The following is a 13,429-nucleotide window of genomic DNA, read 5'->3' as shown; positions in this document are numbered from 1 at the left end:
AACGTTGAGCATGAGGCAGCAGAGAGACATCCAGCGGCAGATGACGATTAGGCCGTTCAGTGATTAGAGATGGTTTGGGGTTAAGAGATTGAAGGGATGAAGCAGGGGTTCTACATGTTTTCATCCCACTCAATTTCAAGGTAACCTTGTTTCTCATCCAGAATACATTGTAGAATGTTGCATTGTGGGTCTCTAGTCTCCTGCTTGCTCAGCTCCCATGTATTGTGTGCACTGTATTTGCCATGTACAATGACAATCGTTCGTCTGTATGCCTTTTTTTCTTTTATTGCTCACGACCCATGGTATGGTCATTTTTGGCTACTGCCTCCATTCTTTTCTGCTAACAGATTGTCTCCCAAAGTACTGTCACTCGCCTTTCTCTTCCAACCCCTTTCTTCTTGTTTGCTAGGTAGTCCCCTGCCCTTGCCTTGGAGTTTTTCTTTCTTGTTGGCAAGGGAGAAAATCCACAATTCCCATCTTTGTCTCCACCCCTTTATGATATGATATGGCATTTATAACGGGCCTGTACACAAGTGTTTCTAGGCGCGACAAGACAAGGAGGGGAAAACAGGGAGGACAAAACAACGATCTTACTAGGCCTTGTGTCATTAGATCACGCAAGCGCAGGGGGGAGTGCAAGAGGGCGGTATGGGGAGTAAGAAGTGGATCTTCTCCTTTATCTTCCTTAATCACCTCCTCTGCCCTACACTCTCAGCACCTTTCTCTTTTTCCTGTTTCTCAGTTTTCCTCTCATTTCCAGAGGACACTCCAGCAACCTTAAGGCAATTCTCTGCCCCTTTCCCGTCCGCTCCGGCTTTCTCATCACGTTTAAACCTATGACATCGAAATGCGACGCTTTGTAAAGATTTCCACTTTGTAATGTTACCAATGTAGATGGGTATGTAAACATTTTTTACTAATTTTAACAACTGATTGGACAAAGCCAAAGGAGGTTATGAGTTTGCAAGGGAGGAGAAGCAAAGGGTTGAGAGGAGCGGGCCTATAAATGATCCTTGAGGAACGCCCACTAAGGGGGGCTGGGGAGGAGGTGCTACAGTTACATTATATAGAGAAAGAGCAATCAGAGAGAAAGGAGGACGCCCAGTGTATTATGGAATCCTTGAAGCATAAGGAGGAAAGGATTTGTAGTTGAGAAGGATAATTCACAGTGTCAATGGCAGCGGCAGAAAGGTCTAGAATTATTAGAATGGAAGAGAAGTGAGTGTGGCAGGCAGTGGTAATAGAATTTGTGACGTTCATAAAAGTAGTGTCAGTGGCTTTTTTGGCCAGGAATACAGATGGGAGTGGGACCACAAGTAAGTGTACCCTGAGATAGTTGACTTTGCAGTGAAAGCCAATCCCCTCAATGATTTTAAAGTTGGGAGAGAAGGGTCTGTTAATGAGAGGAGGTTTTTATCAGCACTTGGTTTCTTTGGGAGCTATATGGCTGCGGCTGTTCTGTAACAAGGGATTCCTACCCAGCACAGTTAGTCATTAAGGACCACGTGAGATGTAGTCCCAAGCATCTGTAGGGCCACCTGATGAGAAACCATGGCTTAGAGTAAAGGTGTACTGTGAGAACCTAAAAAGCATGGCACAGCAGCACACATATTTACTTGCGCCCCAACACCCACCCATTACATTACATGGTACATTTACTATGAAAATGAGAAAAGCCCATCACGTTTTTCCCCACCACAGCACTTACACATTAGTAGTTTGGTGGTATGCTCACTCCCCATCTGTAAAACAATTACACAACGACTTCAAGACTCTCTGCTTGACCATGAAGCTTGCCAAGCTATTTAAGGACACCACAGTGCACCTGTGGAGCCTATACCTCCAACTGTCGACTTATTGTCCTCGGGTTTGTTTCCTAAATGCCTGCTAGCCATCGAACAGTCAAAGTATAACAGTTTTGGTGGTCGAGCTCTACACTATCTGGCCTTATCTCGCTGACACCCCCTTGCACCTCCCCTCCATTTTGAAACATGTGTTCTGAAGCGCTCTGAAGATCTACATGCTAAAATCCACCTAGTACCCTTAAGCCATTGTTCTCATCGCTACACTACCCCACTACCCCTGCTACAAGGTGGTTTGTAGTTCTCCACAAAAACAGTAAATGGGTGTATAACATTGTATGCATTGTTAGAAATAACGTTTATGTCATTTGGCTCGATGAAATGGGGGGCTCACAACAAGCTATGAGCCCACTCCTATACACCATTTATGTAATTCTGTACCAAAAGATGTAAAGAGAAATGGCAAAAGAATGAGTTAGCCGTACCTATGAAAGAAGGCATCTTCTTCTTGATTTGTGACATTGATGATTGCGCCCCCACCATGGTACACCAGAGCACTGCATGGGAGCCTCTTAGGTCGCACACAGAACCACCGCTCGCCAGTTCCCGGGTCACGATATTCACACACAGGCTTGTTCTGGATCTCTACGTTGCACTGCATCGTGTCAGTGGTTCCATTCCTCTGGAAATAGCCTCTAAAGTCACGTTGGTGTGGCCGGGTGTCCCTCAACTTCCTAAGGATATCAACAGCCTCGCTGGAATGGATGAGCTGGATGTAGATGTCCACGTCTCCTTCCCACAGCAGCCGGAAGGTGAATGTGTATGTACCATTGCAGTGGTCCTTCACAGACCCAGTCACCCCAGCCTCCAGCTGCCGAGAATGAAGCTTAGCTCTGAAGAAGTCTCCACCATAGGACTTTGGTTGCTTCCTGTGGTCTCTAGTAGTGAGCAACACCTCCACGATCTCCCCCACAGAGTAGTTGTCTTTGGGGTTCAGGATGTGGTAGTCACAATTCTGGGGGCTTGTAGATGACATGAAGCTGACATTCCCTGAGGGTCCTGGCCAGGCTATCAGCTCCTTTATGGTCTTCACTTCCTGTGCATCAGAGGATGGGCTTGCAACAAAGGGAGGAGGCATGGTAGATGACTTCCTGCAGCTGTACATTCTGTGACAAGGTGGTAACAGAGCTTTCCAGTCCGAGATCAGGAACAGTGGAAACATCTGCAGTTGAGGGTTAGACAAGAAAATACAGACTGAGCAAGAATGATGTGTTGGTACTTACAAGGATCATCTAAATATGATCTAAATCTAAATATGATTTTGGAATTGGTGAGCCAAAAATATATTTGGAAGACTAGTGACATTATTTTCCTTATTCTATCTTATTAGACAGTTGGAGCGATTACATATAATCTGCTATTGAGGCATGTTGAAAAGTCTTGTACAAGGAATTGTGCAATTTTGGTTTATATTAATATTCAGTCACGTTATTGACATTTAACACATTTCTTTTGTCATACAAACACAAATTACATCATTGAACAGTTTTTCTGACAATTGAGGTCATCGGACATAGTGGCTGTTCACCTCTTTGAATTTAATTTTATGACTTCAATAAAAGTCATCCACTATTTCACTTTAAGACTGGTTAGGACTTTTACTTTAGCTATTTTAGTAACATATATTTGACCTGGTAATACATACATTAGAATAACTGTGTTTTCCCGAAAACGTTTTGAAATATAGCAATACATCACACAAGATTGAAATCTACATTTGCACTAATGTAGGACATTAAGTGGGATTGAATGTTATTATTGTGATGGAGATATTTTCAATTTGTGGGTTTAATTTTCGATATATTAAGGTACTTGTATATTCACACTACTTGTGTACTTCTAATGTAAATTATGTATCTATATTTTGTTGAAGTGTGGCCTTTTCATGTAATTTTATTGACTCATGGAATGTACTAAAAATCAATTATTGTTCATTATTACTGATGAAAGATATGAAGTAACAATTATATTCGAATGAATTGATTATTATTTAAATTTTATTGGATTTTTAGAATGAAGTTAAAGGAGTACTAGCCCTGAAGCGAGTGCTAAACCGTTCCCACAGTTGTATTCTGTAGGACATTGTGTGTTTATTATCATGTAGACTACTTTACCATAAATCTTTCGGGCAGTGCCTTGACATACTGGCGATTATGATGTATCTGGACAATGATTGCATTTTGCCTTTGGACTCTGACATCATCACAGACTGAGGCTGTGGAACAACGACTCTCCTAGATGTCCTCACCAGACTGGGACCACATCTGAATGTATGACAATGGGAAATTTCATGGAATGCCCACAACAAAAAAGATTGGCAAAAACATCTATGCATCTCAGAAACACACAGGTTTTTTTTAGCACTTACGCAAGGATTTAACTTTTAGAAATTTGCGCAACGTCTCTTCTAAAGACATTGCGCAAGTTGAAATCATCTCAGAATTTACCTACTCCACCATTAGACTATGGTTGCACTCAGGAGTAGTTGCGAATGTAATTTGGAGAGAGAAAATGTCCCTTTTCAACATGGGCTTCCTATTGGACATGCAACCTGAGCAAGCGCCTCCAAAAAGTTATAATGTGTCTCTAAAACCTAATATCTATGTTAGTGCATGCAAGTCGGCTATTAGAGATGATGCCCAGGTAGGGAAAGAGTCATGTTAACCACCAACTCTATCCACACCTTCCATTTTACAGCTCGCGAGCTGGAACACTAAGGGACATTCTCATCTACACTCATCCTTTAAAGAATTTGGCATTAAATTCCATATTATTGCACTTCATGAAACATGGCTTACATCTGTACCAATCTGGGATGGTTATGACGTGGATCTGTTACCAGCTCTATTAACAGGTGGTCGCCCATCGTCTGGGTTATTGGTGGCTGTGAATCTAAAGATGGGTTTGGAAATTGAAAAATGGTTTGTAGAAAATGCTTATTTGCAATTGGTGAAAATTAAATTGGGCACATGGTGCTTAGCTTTGGTTAATCCATATCGCAACCCGATGGGTCTTTCTGATGAAGCATTCTATGGCACTTTAAGTAAGATGTTGCATTTAATCAATACCTCTAGCGACGTTTCACACACATTGATCCTAGGCGATCTAAACATAGATTGTTGGGCATTGAATCGTCATGGGAGAGAAGTGCGTAGATGGTTTGCCTACATGGAAGAAAGACATTTTGTGATGATTAACGGAGCTATTCCTGGTGATATACCAGCAAATACAACCTGGTTTAGAAACAATAGCTGCAGCACACTTGATTACATCTCTGCTGACTCTGTGCTTTTTCATTCAGTGACAAGTCTATCCTTGCTTGTGTCTGCAAACAGCGACCATAAATTGCTATCGCTAACCATCAGAGGTGACTTTACCGTACATCAAAGACCCAGCAGATTGCAACCAGTGATAGTTAATACTGCCAAAACACGAATTATCTGGTCTCCCAGAACTGTGTCAGTTTATGGTATGTCTGTCATGGAAAATGCTAGCTTACCATTGCCACTTCAATACACTGAACTATTACTTCCTTTCACAAATACTTTCAATAGACAGTTGAATCCTCGTGGTAAACATTGGCATATCTTTGATCATGATATTCAGGCTGCTCGTGTGGCCTATCGCAAACAAAGAAGAGCTATCATAGCAATGCGATTGTCCACATGTCAAAATGACCTAAGGCATGCCAAATGTACTTATAAAAACTGGATTAAAGCGAGGAAATATCTTACACTTCAACTTGACAGTGAACACAAGGCTACTGCCATGCTCAATAAAAACTCAGCTCAAATGTGGTCACTCCTGAACAATCATACTGGCTTAACACAAGCTGATGCCCAACTGTCTGCTGTTAAAGAACATACTTGGGTTGAGTACTTTTCCAGACTCTATGCCGACTCTGAATTTATTGCATGCAAACACACCATTCCATACTCAACAGATTGGCATCTAACCTTCTCCCCATCCTCTATTGAATACATGATCCACCAAGCAAGCTCCTCGCGCGCTGCTGGTCCCGATGGCATTTCCAACATGACGTTGAAATCAAACCCCCTTGAGTGGTCTGTCATACTAGATCAAATCTTTAAACTAGTATTACAATCTGGCAGGGTACCAAAATCGGGGAAAACCTCAATCATAATCCCGATCTTTAAGAAAGGCGATCGTACCCTGCCAGAAAATTACAGACCCATTGCTTTACTAGATACCCCGGGGAAGATATTCACTAAAATAATGCTTCGAGAATTCAACAGTTGGACTGCTACAAATCATCTATGTGATCCATGCCAGTCAGGCTTTGTTGCGGGAATGGGGACCAACATTAATTTGGTCTGCCTGAACGCAATTAAAGCCAAATGTCAAGCTATGAAACAACCAGTATTTTTTGCTTTCGTAGATTTGCATTCAGCATTTGATTCGATCTCCAGGGTTTTATTGTTTAGAAAGCTAACTAGAGATCATTGTCCCAAGGTGCTTCATGACTTGATATATGCTCTACACTCAGACACATCCATTCAAGTTAGACTCTCGCTTGATGGAGTATTATCCACAGCAATAAACATAGCAAGAGGACTCAAACAGGGCTGTTTGTTAGCATCATCCATCTTTAACTACTTTATACACGATCTTCAAGACGCATTTATTGATATTCTCTCAGATTCTCCAAAACTAGGTACACATACCATCAAGGCACTTATGTATGCAGACGACCTGGTTTTAATTGCTAAAACTCAGATTGGTCTACAAAATCTTTTAACAACTTTCCAACAATACATCTATTTGAATCAACTGAGAGTAAACACCAAAAAAAGGCAAATTGTCATCTATTGCCCCAAAAAATCAGGGTCAAGGCGTTTTATATGGTCAATTGATCAAGTAGTATTACAAACAGTCCCACATTACATCTATTTGGGTATGTGTTTTGAGGGTACTGCGAATGTTAATTCCCAGTTGGAGTGGCTTGAGAGAAAGCTTGGTACAGCAATAGCACAAGCTAGCTTAATCATGGCTAAATTTGGCAAATTTTCTATCAAGCCAGCCTGGATTTACTGGATCCAGAAGGCAATCCCGGCCATATTATATGGGCTAGAAACATTACCAAGTACAACAGCCCTTGAATTTGACAAATGGTAAGCCACATTTTGGAAACAAATCTTACACCTACCAGGGTGTGTCCCCAATGCGTGGATTAGGTATGAGCTTGGCCTGGTTTTCCTCCGAGACATCTACAACTGGAGATTATGTGCATTATTCAGGAAATGCCTGCTTTCAACCTCAGTAGAATCCACTTTGCAATCTCTTACCTCTTATATGTTCTCAACCAGGGATAAATTTGTCACAGACTGGATGAGCAAAATCAACTGCATCATATGCAATGCTGATTTTACTCTTGGACTTCTGGTCACTTTTCCGACTAAAGCTAAACCGAAGTTATATCAGACAGATTGGATAGATACACTTGATAAATGCTTACAATATAAGGGAGGGGACTATGATAGATTTCCACCTAAAAAACTAAAAATCTTGCCTACGTATCTACTAAGATCGCCAACTCCGACCTATAGATATGCAATCATGCGTCTACGCTTTAATCTCTGGCAGACGCGAGAGGTCTTAATGAAACAGCAACTAATCTCTGTAGGCGATAATATCTGTCGGTTTTGTGCCACGAAAGGCGTCCCTGACACCCTACAGCACCTCATAACTCAGTGTCCCTGTCTGATTTCTCAAAGACAGACACATTATGGGAAACATTGTCAATACTTTTCAAACCTCAGTGAAGACACATGTTGGACTATTATTCTTAGCTGTAATAAGCCAATGATACCATATGCTACAGTCAATTTCCTATGGAGTCTCAATTTAACACCAGAGCCCACTGCATAGTCCCTCTCAGGATGGTTATACATTATGTCTTCTTGGACCTATTGCAAATAATTGTATCAATGTAGACTATGATTGTATGCACAGAATTAATTACCAACAAGCCATGAACCATGAATGTGCAACAGAAATGAATTATGTATATATATCTATAATGATCATGAATTGCAAATAAGTATATCATTATAGACTGCAATTGCATGCTTAGAAATAATCACCAACAAGTCATGAACCATGAATGTGTAACAGGATTGAACTATGAGCATATATATATGTAAGGGTCACGAATTGAAAATTTGTTGATATCATTTCACTCTTTTTCCCTTTCGTTTAAACTGAAATTTTATTGTGAAATTTTCTATGATGTACTAATTTTTATTTTTGTAAGGTTTATTAAATTCAACTAATTCAATAAAAAAAAGGATTTAACTTCTATGAATGCTCATGTGACACATCTACTTGTACGCTGATATCAGGATTTCTAGCTGTGTTCCACGGTACATGTAGAAGATGGTAAATGAGCTGAACTTTTATTTAATCTTTGAGTTTTATTGACAATTGTACTATAGCTCTAATATTCCCCAGTGCCAGGAATAAGGAGCTTTAATCCAATTCCATTTCTTTGCATTCAGGCACTTATAGTCTTGCATTTCTAATGGAAAAACAAATATAAAAGTCCCAGGAAAAGAAATATGCCACCATGACTCGGTGAGTTGCAGGCACCTGACACTTACAACTTTTGTAGTACAACAATGCCAACTTATGTACACTACTTATAAGTCAATGTTATTTTATATAACAGGACCTGTGATGTTTAATCTAATAATATTCTATTTCATTTGTAAGACATATTTATTGTATACAGGGAAACAATGGATGGAAAAAAGTACACTTCTGTCACTGAATTACAAAAAGAAATCAAATTCTTACAAAGCAAAACCTGTGACCATTAGAAGGCTGCAAGGATAATCCACAGTGTCAAAGGCAGCAGAAAGGACTAGAATTATTAGAATGGAAGAGAAGTGAGAGTGTCAAGCAGTGGTAATAGAATTATCTAGAGCTAAGGGTAGGATAACAGAATAATATTGTTTACTCCTATACCTATTATTGGTTGCAAAATGAACAAAGAGTGGGCTGGGGGTAGTAATGAAGAAAGGAAAGAGCAGAGGGAAAGCGTAGAGCAGAAAGGGAACAGAGCTATGTGAAACGACATTTATTTATGTTTTAAATTTCTTCCATTAGACAACATGCCATTCTATTAATTTAACCTATATGCTATCATATCAACAAATAACTCAAAGTGACTTATTAATGTCCATGGTAAGGTCTGGGTAGAAAATAACAAAAGACTATACCTAAATGGCCTAAATGGCCTAGCTGCTTCCTCCCCCGAGACCACCCTATATTCTTTGTTGGCGTAGTCGAACATGAGCGCAAAGGGGAAGCCCCATCTGTACCTTATGTCATGGTCTCGTAGCCAGGAGGTTAGGGGTCAACAGTCTCTCCTCTGGGTGAGTGTGGTGGCGGACAGATCTTGATAGATTTTAACCCTTGAATCTTCAAAATCTATGAACTCTCGTTTTCTTGCGAGCCTCACAATTTCCGCTTTGTTTCTGTAGTAATGGCACTTTGCTAATATTGATCACGGACCACCTGGGGGACCACCTTCTTAATGTATTCTGTCGAATTCCAGTTCAGGGTTTGGAGGTGTAGTGAAGAGTGTGTTAACCAAGGCCTTCACCCTTCTCTCTAGGTTTTCAGGTGTCTCGTTTGAGGTCTCCTTAAGGCCTTGGATTCGAATGTTCACTCTTCTTTCTCTGTTTTCCAAATCATTGACCTTTGCCGCCAAGTCTAGGTTCCTTTGATCCAGGTCCTGGAATTGGCTTTCCGTTCTCATTTCTATGATGTCTGTGGACTGCTGGTAGGACTCCAGGGCATCTACTTTGTCCTCGATTTTGTGTACCCTCTCTTGGAGCGCGCTGAAAGTCGACGACATGCTATCTCTGAGGGAACGGATTTTGTCTAACAAGAGGTGCACGCCTGCTTTTGTGGAGGTTTCTTGGTCCCCCCCTGAGATAAGAGGGACATCCTGGGGCGGAGAGGTCGCCATGGTGGTGTTAACGCAGCTGACTTCTTGTAGCTTTTGGGCTGTGGCTGGATTTATTTCACCCTGCATATGCACTTGACCGTGTTTGTGTTCACTCCGTGATCTGTGATGCGCTTTCCTTTCCACTTTCCAGAGCTCCACAAGGGGATGTGTGGCAAGCTGGAGGTTGTGTTCCAGGGGGTATGAGTATCCCTTGGTAGGCTGCTCTCTAGTTGCTATGTTGTGACCCTTCTTGTGCCCTTCTTGGGAGCCGCTCTTCAGTGCTCTTGCACAGGTTTGCTGTGTTTCTTTGTTGAAGAGGGGGGCCTGGTTTCCAGGGTAAGCATTCAGCAACTTTTGTGGCAAGGTGGGGAGATCCAGACCGTTCCTTCAACGATGTGTCCGAGGGTGTTTGGGGGTGCCCTTGCTTTAAGCCAGACTCTGCCTATGCTCATGCTGTGTGCCTTGGGGCACTTTTCAACTGAAGCTGGGGGCCTCCACTTTGGAATATGCGACAGTTTCCCTTGTTGGGATATGTTCTGTGACAGAAGGTGAAGAGGTAGATATTGCTTTTCGAGGTTTCTTGCTTTTCCCTGCAGTCCATTGGGATAGCAGGAGCTGCTCTTGGGTAGCCTGTACCAGGATGTTTTTCTCTGCAGCACGTTTTCTTTTTGGCCGTTGCTGACGCGTGCTGTTGTGTTAGGAGGCGCCCGCTAGTTCGCAAGTCAAGGCGCTGTTTGCTCCCTGAGGGAGGGGAGAGGGGAATCGCAGCCCTAACCCCCATGACCCACGGGGAATGGTCTCCTCCGACACTGAGCGCGTTCAGGTTGTGTCACTTTGTGTTGCCTCTCGCTTCAGGGAGATTTGGGGACTTCCACTGTTATTCCTGCTAGTTGGGGTTTTGGCTCTTTCACCGTTTTCAGGGGAGGGAGAGGGGAAGACTTTCCCTCACAGCCACGTAGTCTTCGTGCCTGTAGGTCCGTTGAGCAGGCTCTTATAATACCCGGCGGCTCTGTTTAGTCTGGGCTGGAGTGGGTGAGTAAATTTCTCTTTTGGGCGCAGCTGCCATAGCTGTCTTCCCGGTGCGTGGAGGCGTAGCGCCTACTTTGCAGGACTGACTTTGTGTCCTTGCCTCCCCCTCGTCCCGGGCCGCTCCAATTGTGGGGGCAGTTTCCTGTCAGTGTTTCTTGTGCCGCCGTTGCTGGTGCCGCGCTTCAGGTCTTGCAGCAAAGCACCTCTCTGCCTGGACCATTGTTGGAGCAGTTTCCTGGCTCTGCTGCTCACAACTGGGCAGCTTCATAGTCTCAGCTAGTTCCTGAAGGCGGGCGGCTTCTTGCAGCTTCAGAAAGGAACAGCGCCTTATACTGGATTGATTGCAAGTCGCCGTCAGAGCTTCAAATCTCTTATATTCCATACTTTGGATCCTCGCTCTGCTGGGCCACCACGTGTTTCTTCGGTCGGCCACACAGCTTTATTTTCCAGCCGAGCCTCGGGTTTGGGGGCACAACTCTCGGAGCTCAAACTCAGGGATCCCTGCTCCGATTTTCCTCGGAGTTGGGACAGATGATGCCTGATCCTTTCCTTCCACTCAACGGTGTGTAGTTTCTGCTCATGGGCTGGGCTATGCATAGAAAAAAACATTGTTACTTATAGGTCCCCGGGGAGGCGAGCGTTCAGGCTGCCATCTTGCCTGCACCCCCTGATGGTCTCCAATAATTTTGTTTTTGATCTGCAATAAGGTTCTTCCACCTGAGTATTTTTGTGTAATTGTGGTCAATGTTCTCTACTATATCCTTGCCTGGTTGCTGGTTTTGTGGTTTTAAACTCTTGGTTTCCATCTCTCGCTGCAGCAGCTACCATAAAGACGTGTATGGGAGTTTCCAACATGGCAGAGGCGCGAGGTGGGGGCACCCATACAAAAAGTCCTCTTCTATTTAAGGGAAACCGGATCCCCAAATGTGTGGTCAAAGAGGGGAGTGAAACAATTCCGGCTATCGCTTTGGGCTCCCAATCCCTACTTTGACAAAAACACTGTAAATTACAGCAGGGTTCTGCAACAGTTTCCGATGTTGTAGACTCAATGTTGGGGGATCATGGGAGTTGTGATAGGAAACCTCAGGCCAGTTGCAGATTTCGTACACCTGGTGTAGGAGTTACTTAACCCATGGAGTACAATTCAATGTGTCAGTAGTGAGCGCCAGGGCTGTAGGGCTTTGTAAATAACATGTTGCTTTTACCCAACTAAATGGCACATATTTCATCGACTGCACTGCAAGTCATTTATGGCCCTGCCTAAATTAAAACTATGCATTAGGGTTGTTCAAATATGTCTGGTGATTTTTTTTAAATTTAATTAATTTAATTTAATTAATTTATAAAGTGCCAGAGGGCCTTAAGGCGTAAGGGCGTTGATCTACAAACATGTGCCACTGGCGCCATCTGAGGAGCCGAGTGGCAGAAGTAAATGTCTCTTCTGCGGCACAGCAGTAATCCGAAAGCAACAAACTGGTTAATAGGAAAATTCTCCCAACCAGTAAAGCTATTAATGAGGAACAGCTCTCAGATCATGTTTTGGGGGCTCTGGCATGTGTAGCTCATGCCATTAGACATCGCTGCACTATACATGTAAGACTTCAGATACCACAATGCAATACGATGTTAACTTTAAAGCAGTTACATGTTTATGATTTTACACTTCACATTGGGCAACTTGGGATCTGTGAAAGCTGCCCTATAGGTTGTGCTACCTTCAAGACATAGGGCCTCATTACGAGATTCGTGGTAATGGAAAACGATGCCGGTAAGGGAATACCGGCACTGCATATCGCTCTGGCCTATTACGAATCAACAACCCGGTATTAGCGCCACCGCTGAGACCGTGCCCCCCGGTGCCGGCAACACCAGGATGGTGCTAACCGGAGGACATCACAAGTCATGTGGACATGCAACTACCGACATCACAAAGGCAGTAATAAGGGATACCGGGATGGCGGCAACACAGGCATTGCAATCACCCATTAAGAGCAATGTGCAGTGTTCTCAACTGCCACAGTTGCACACAATCAGCACAAGTGGAGGCAATGGAGTCTGGCCCAGCACAAAAGGAGCACACCCACACACCACACCCCTTTCCACACCAAAATGATGCCACTTGCAGTTGCAATATTGGGGCTGGATGACATGCTTGCATTGCTAAACCAGCAACAACAACAACAGGCACCATAGGGGAGATGCAGGAGGAGAATGGGGGCGAGACTGGCCCAGCAAGTCTTACCAGTGCAGCCAGTGGTACCACGCAGGCAGCCTCCAATCCATTGCATCAGAGCCAGTCCATTCAACCTAACCCCTGAGCAGATTCACACCCTGTACTGTCTGGACCAGGACACCATCACCACCATTGTGGACATAATACACGATGACATAGCCAGCCTGACTGAAATACGCCCAGCCATCCCCCTCCACAGAAGGTAGTGTCTCTGCTCCACTTCCTGGACACAGGCACCTACCAGCAAACAGTGGGTTAGATGCATGGCCTATCACAACCCTTATTTTCACGCATGCTGAACCAAGTGCTGGATGCCATCCTCAAGCACTC

General features: G+C 43.4%; 1 protein-coding gene across 1 annotated transcript in view; it reads right to left on the bottom strand.

The window, feature by feature from the left end:
• LOC138568202 (NXPE family member 3-like) overlaps positions 1–3,018 on the bottom strand; it is a 237,988-nt gene extending 234,970 nt beyond the window's left edge. The window contains exon 1 of the mRNA XM_069646428.1: positions 2,288–3,018. Within this exon, the coding sequence (XP_069502529.1) occupies positions 2,288–2,967 (680 nt within the window). The 5' untranslated portion in view covers positions 2,968–3,018. The remainder of the gene's footprint in view (positions 1–2,287) is intronic.
• Between the last annotated feature and the right edge of the window lie 10,411 nt (positions 3,019–13,429).

Source organism: Ambystoma mexicanum, chromosome 1p (assembly GCF_040938575.1).
Source record: "Ambystoma mexicanum isolate Mex_15411 chromosome 1p, UKY_AmexF1_1, whole genome shotgun sequence".
NCBI lineage: Eukaryota > Metazoa > Chordata > Amphibia > Caudata > Ambystomatidae > Ambystoma > Ambystoma mexicanum.
This window is presented reverse-complemented; position numbering and strand designations above follow the sequence as displayed.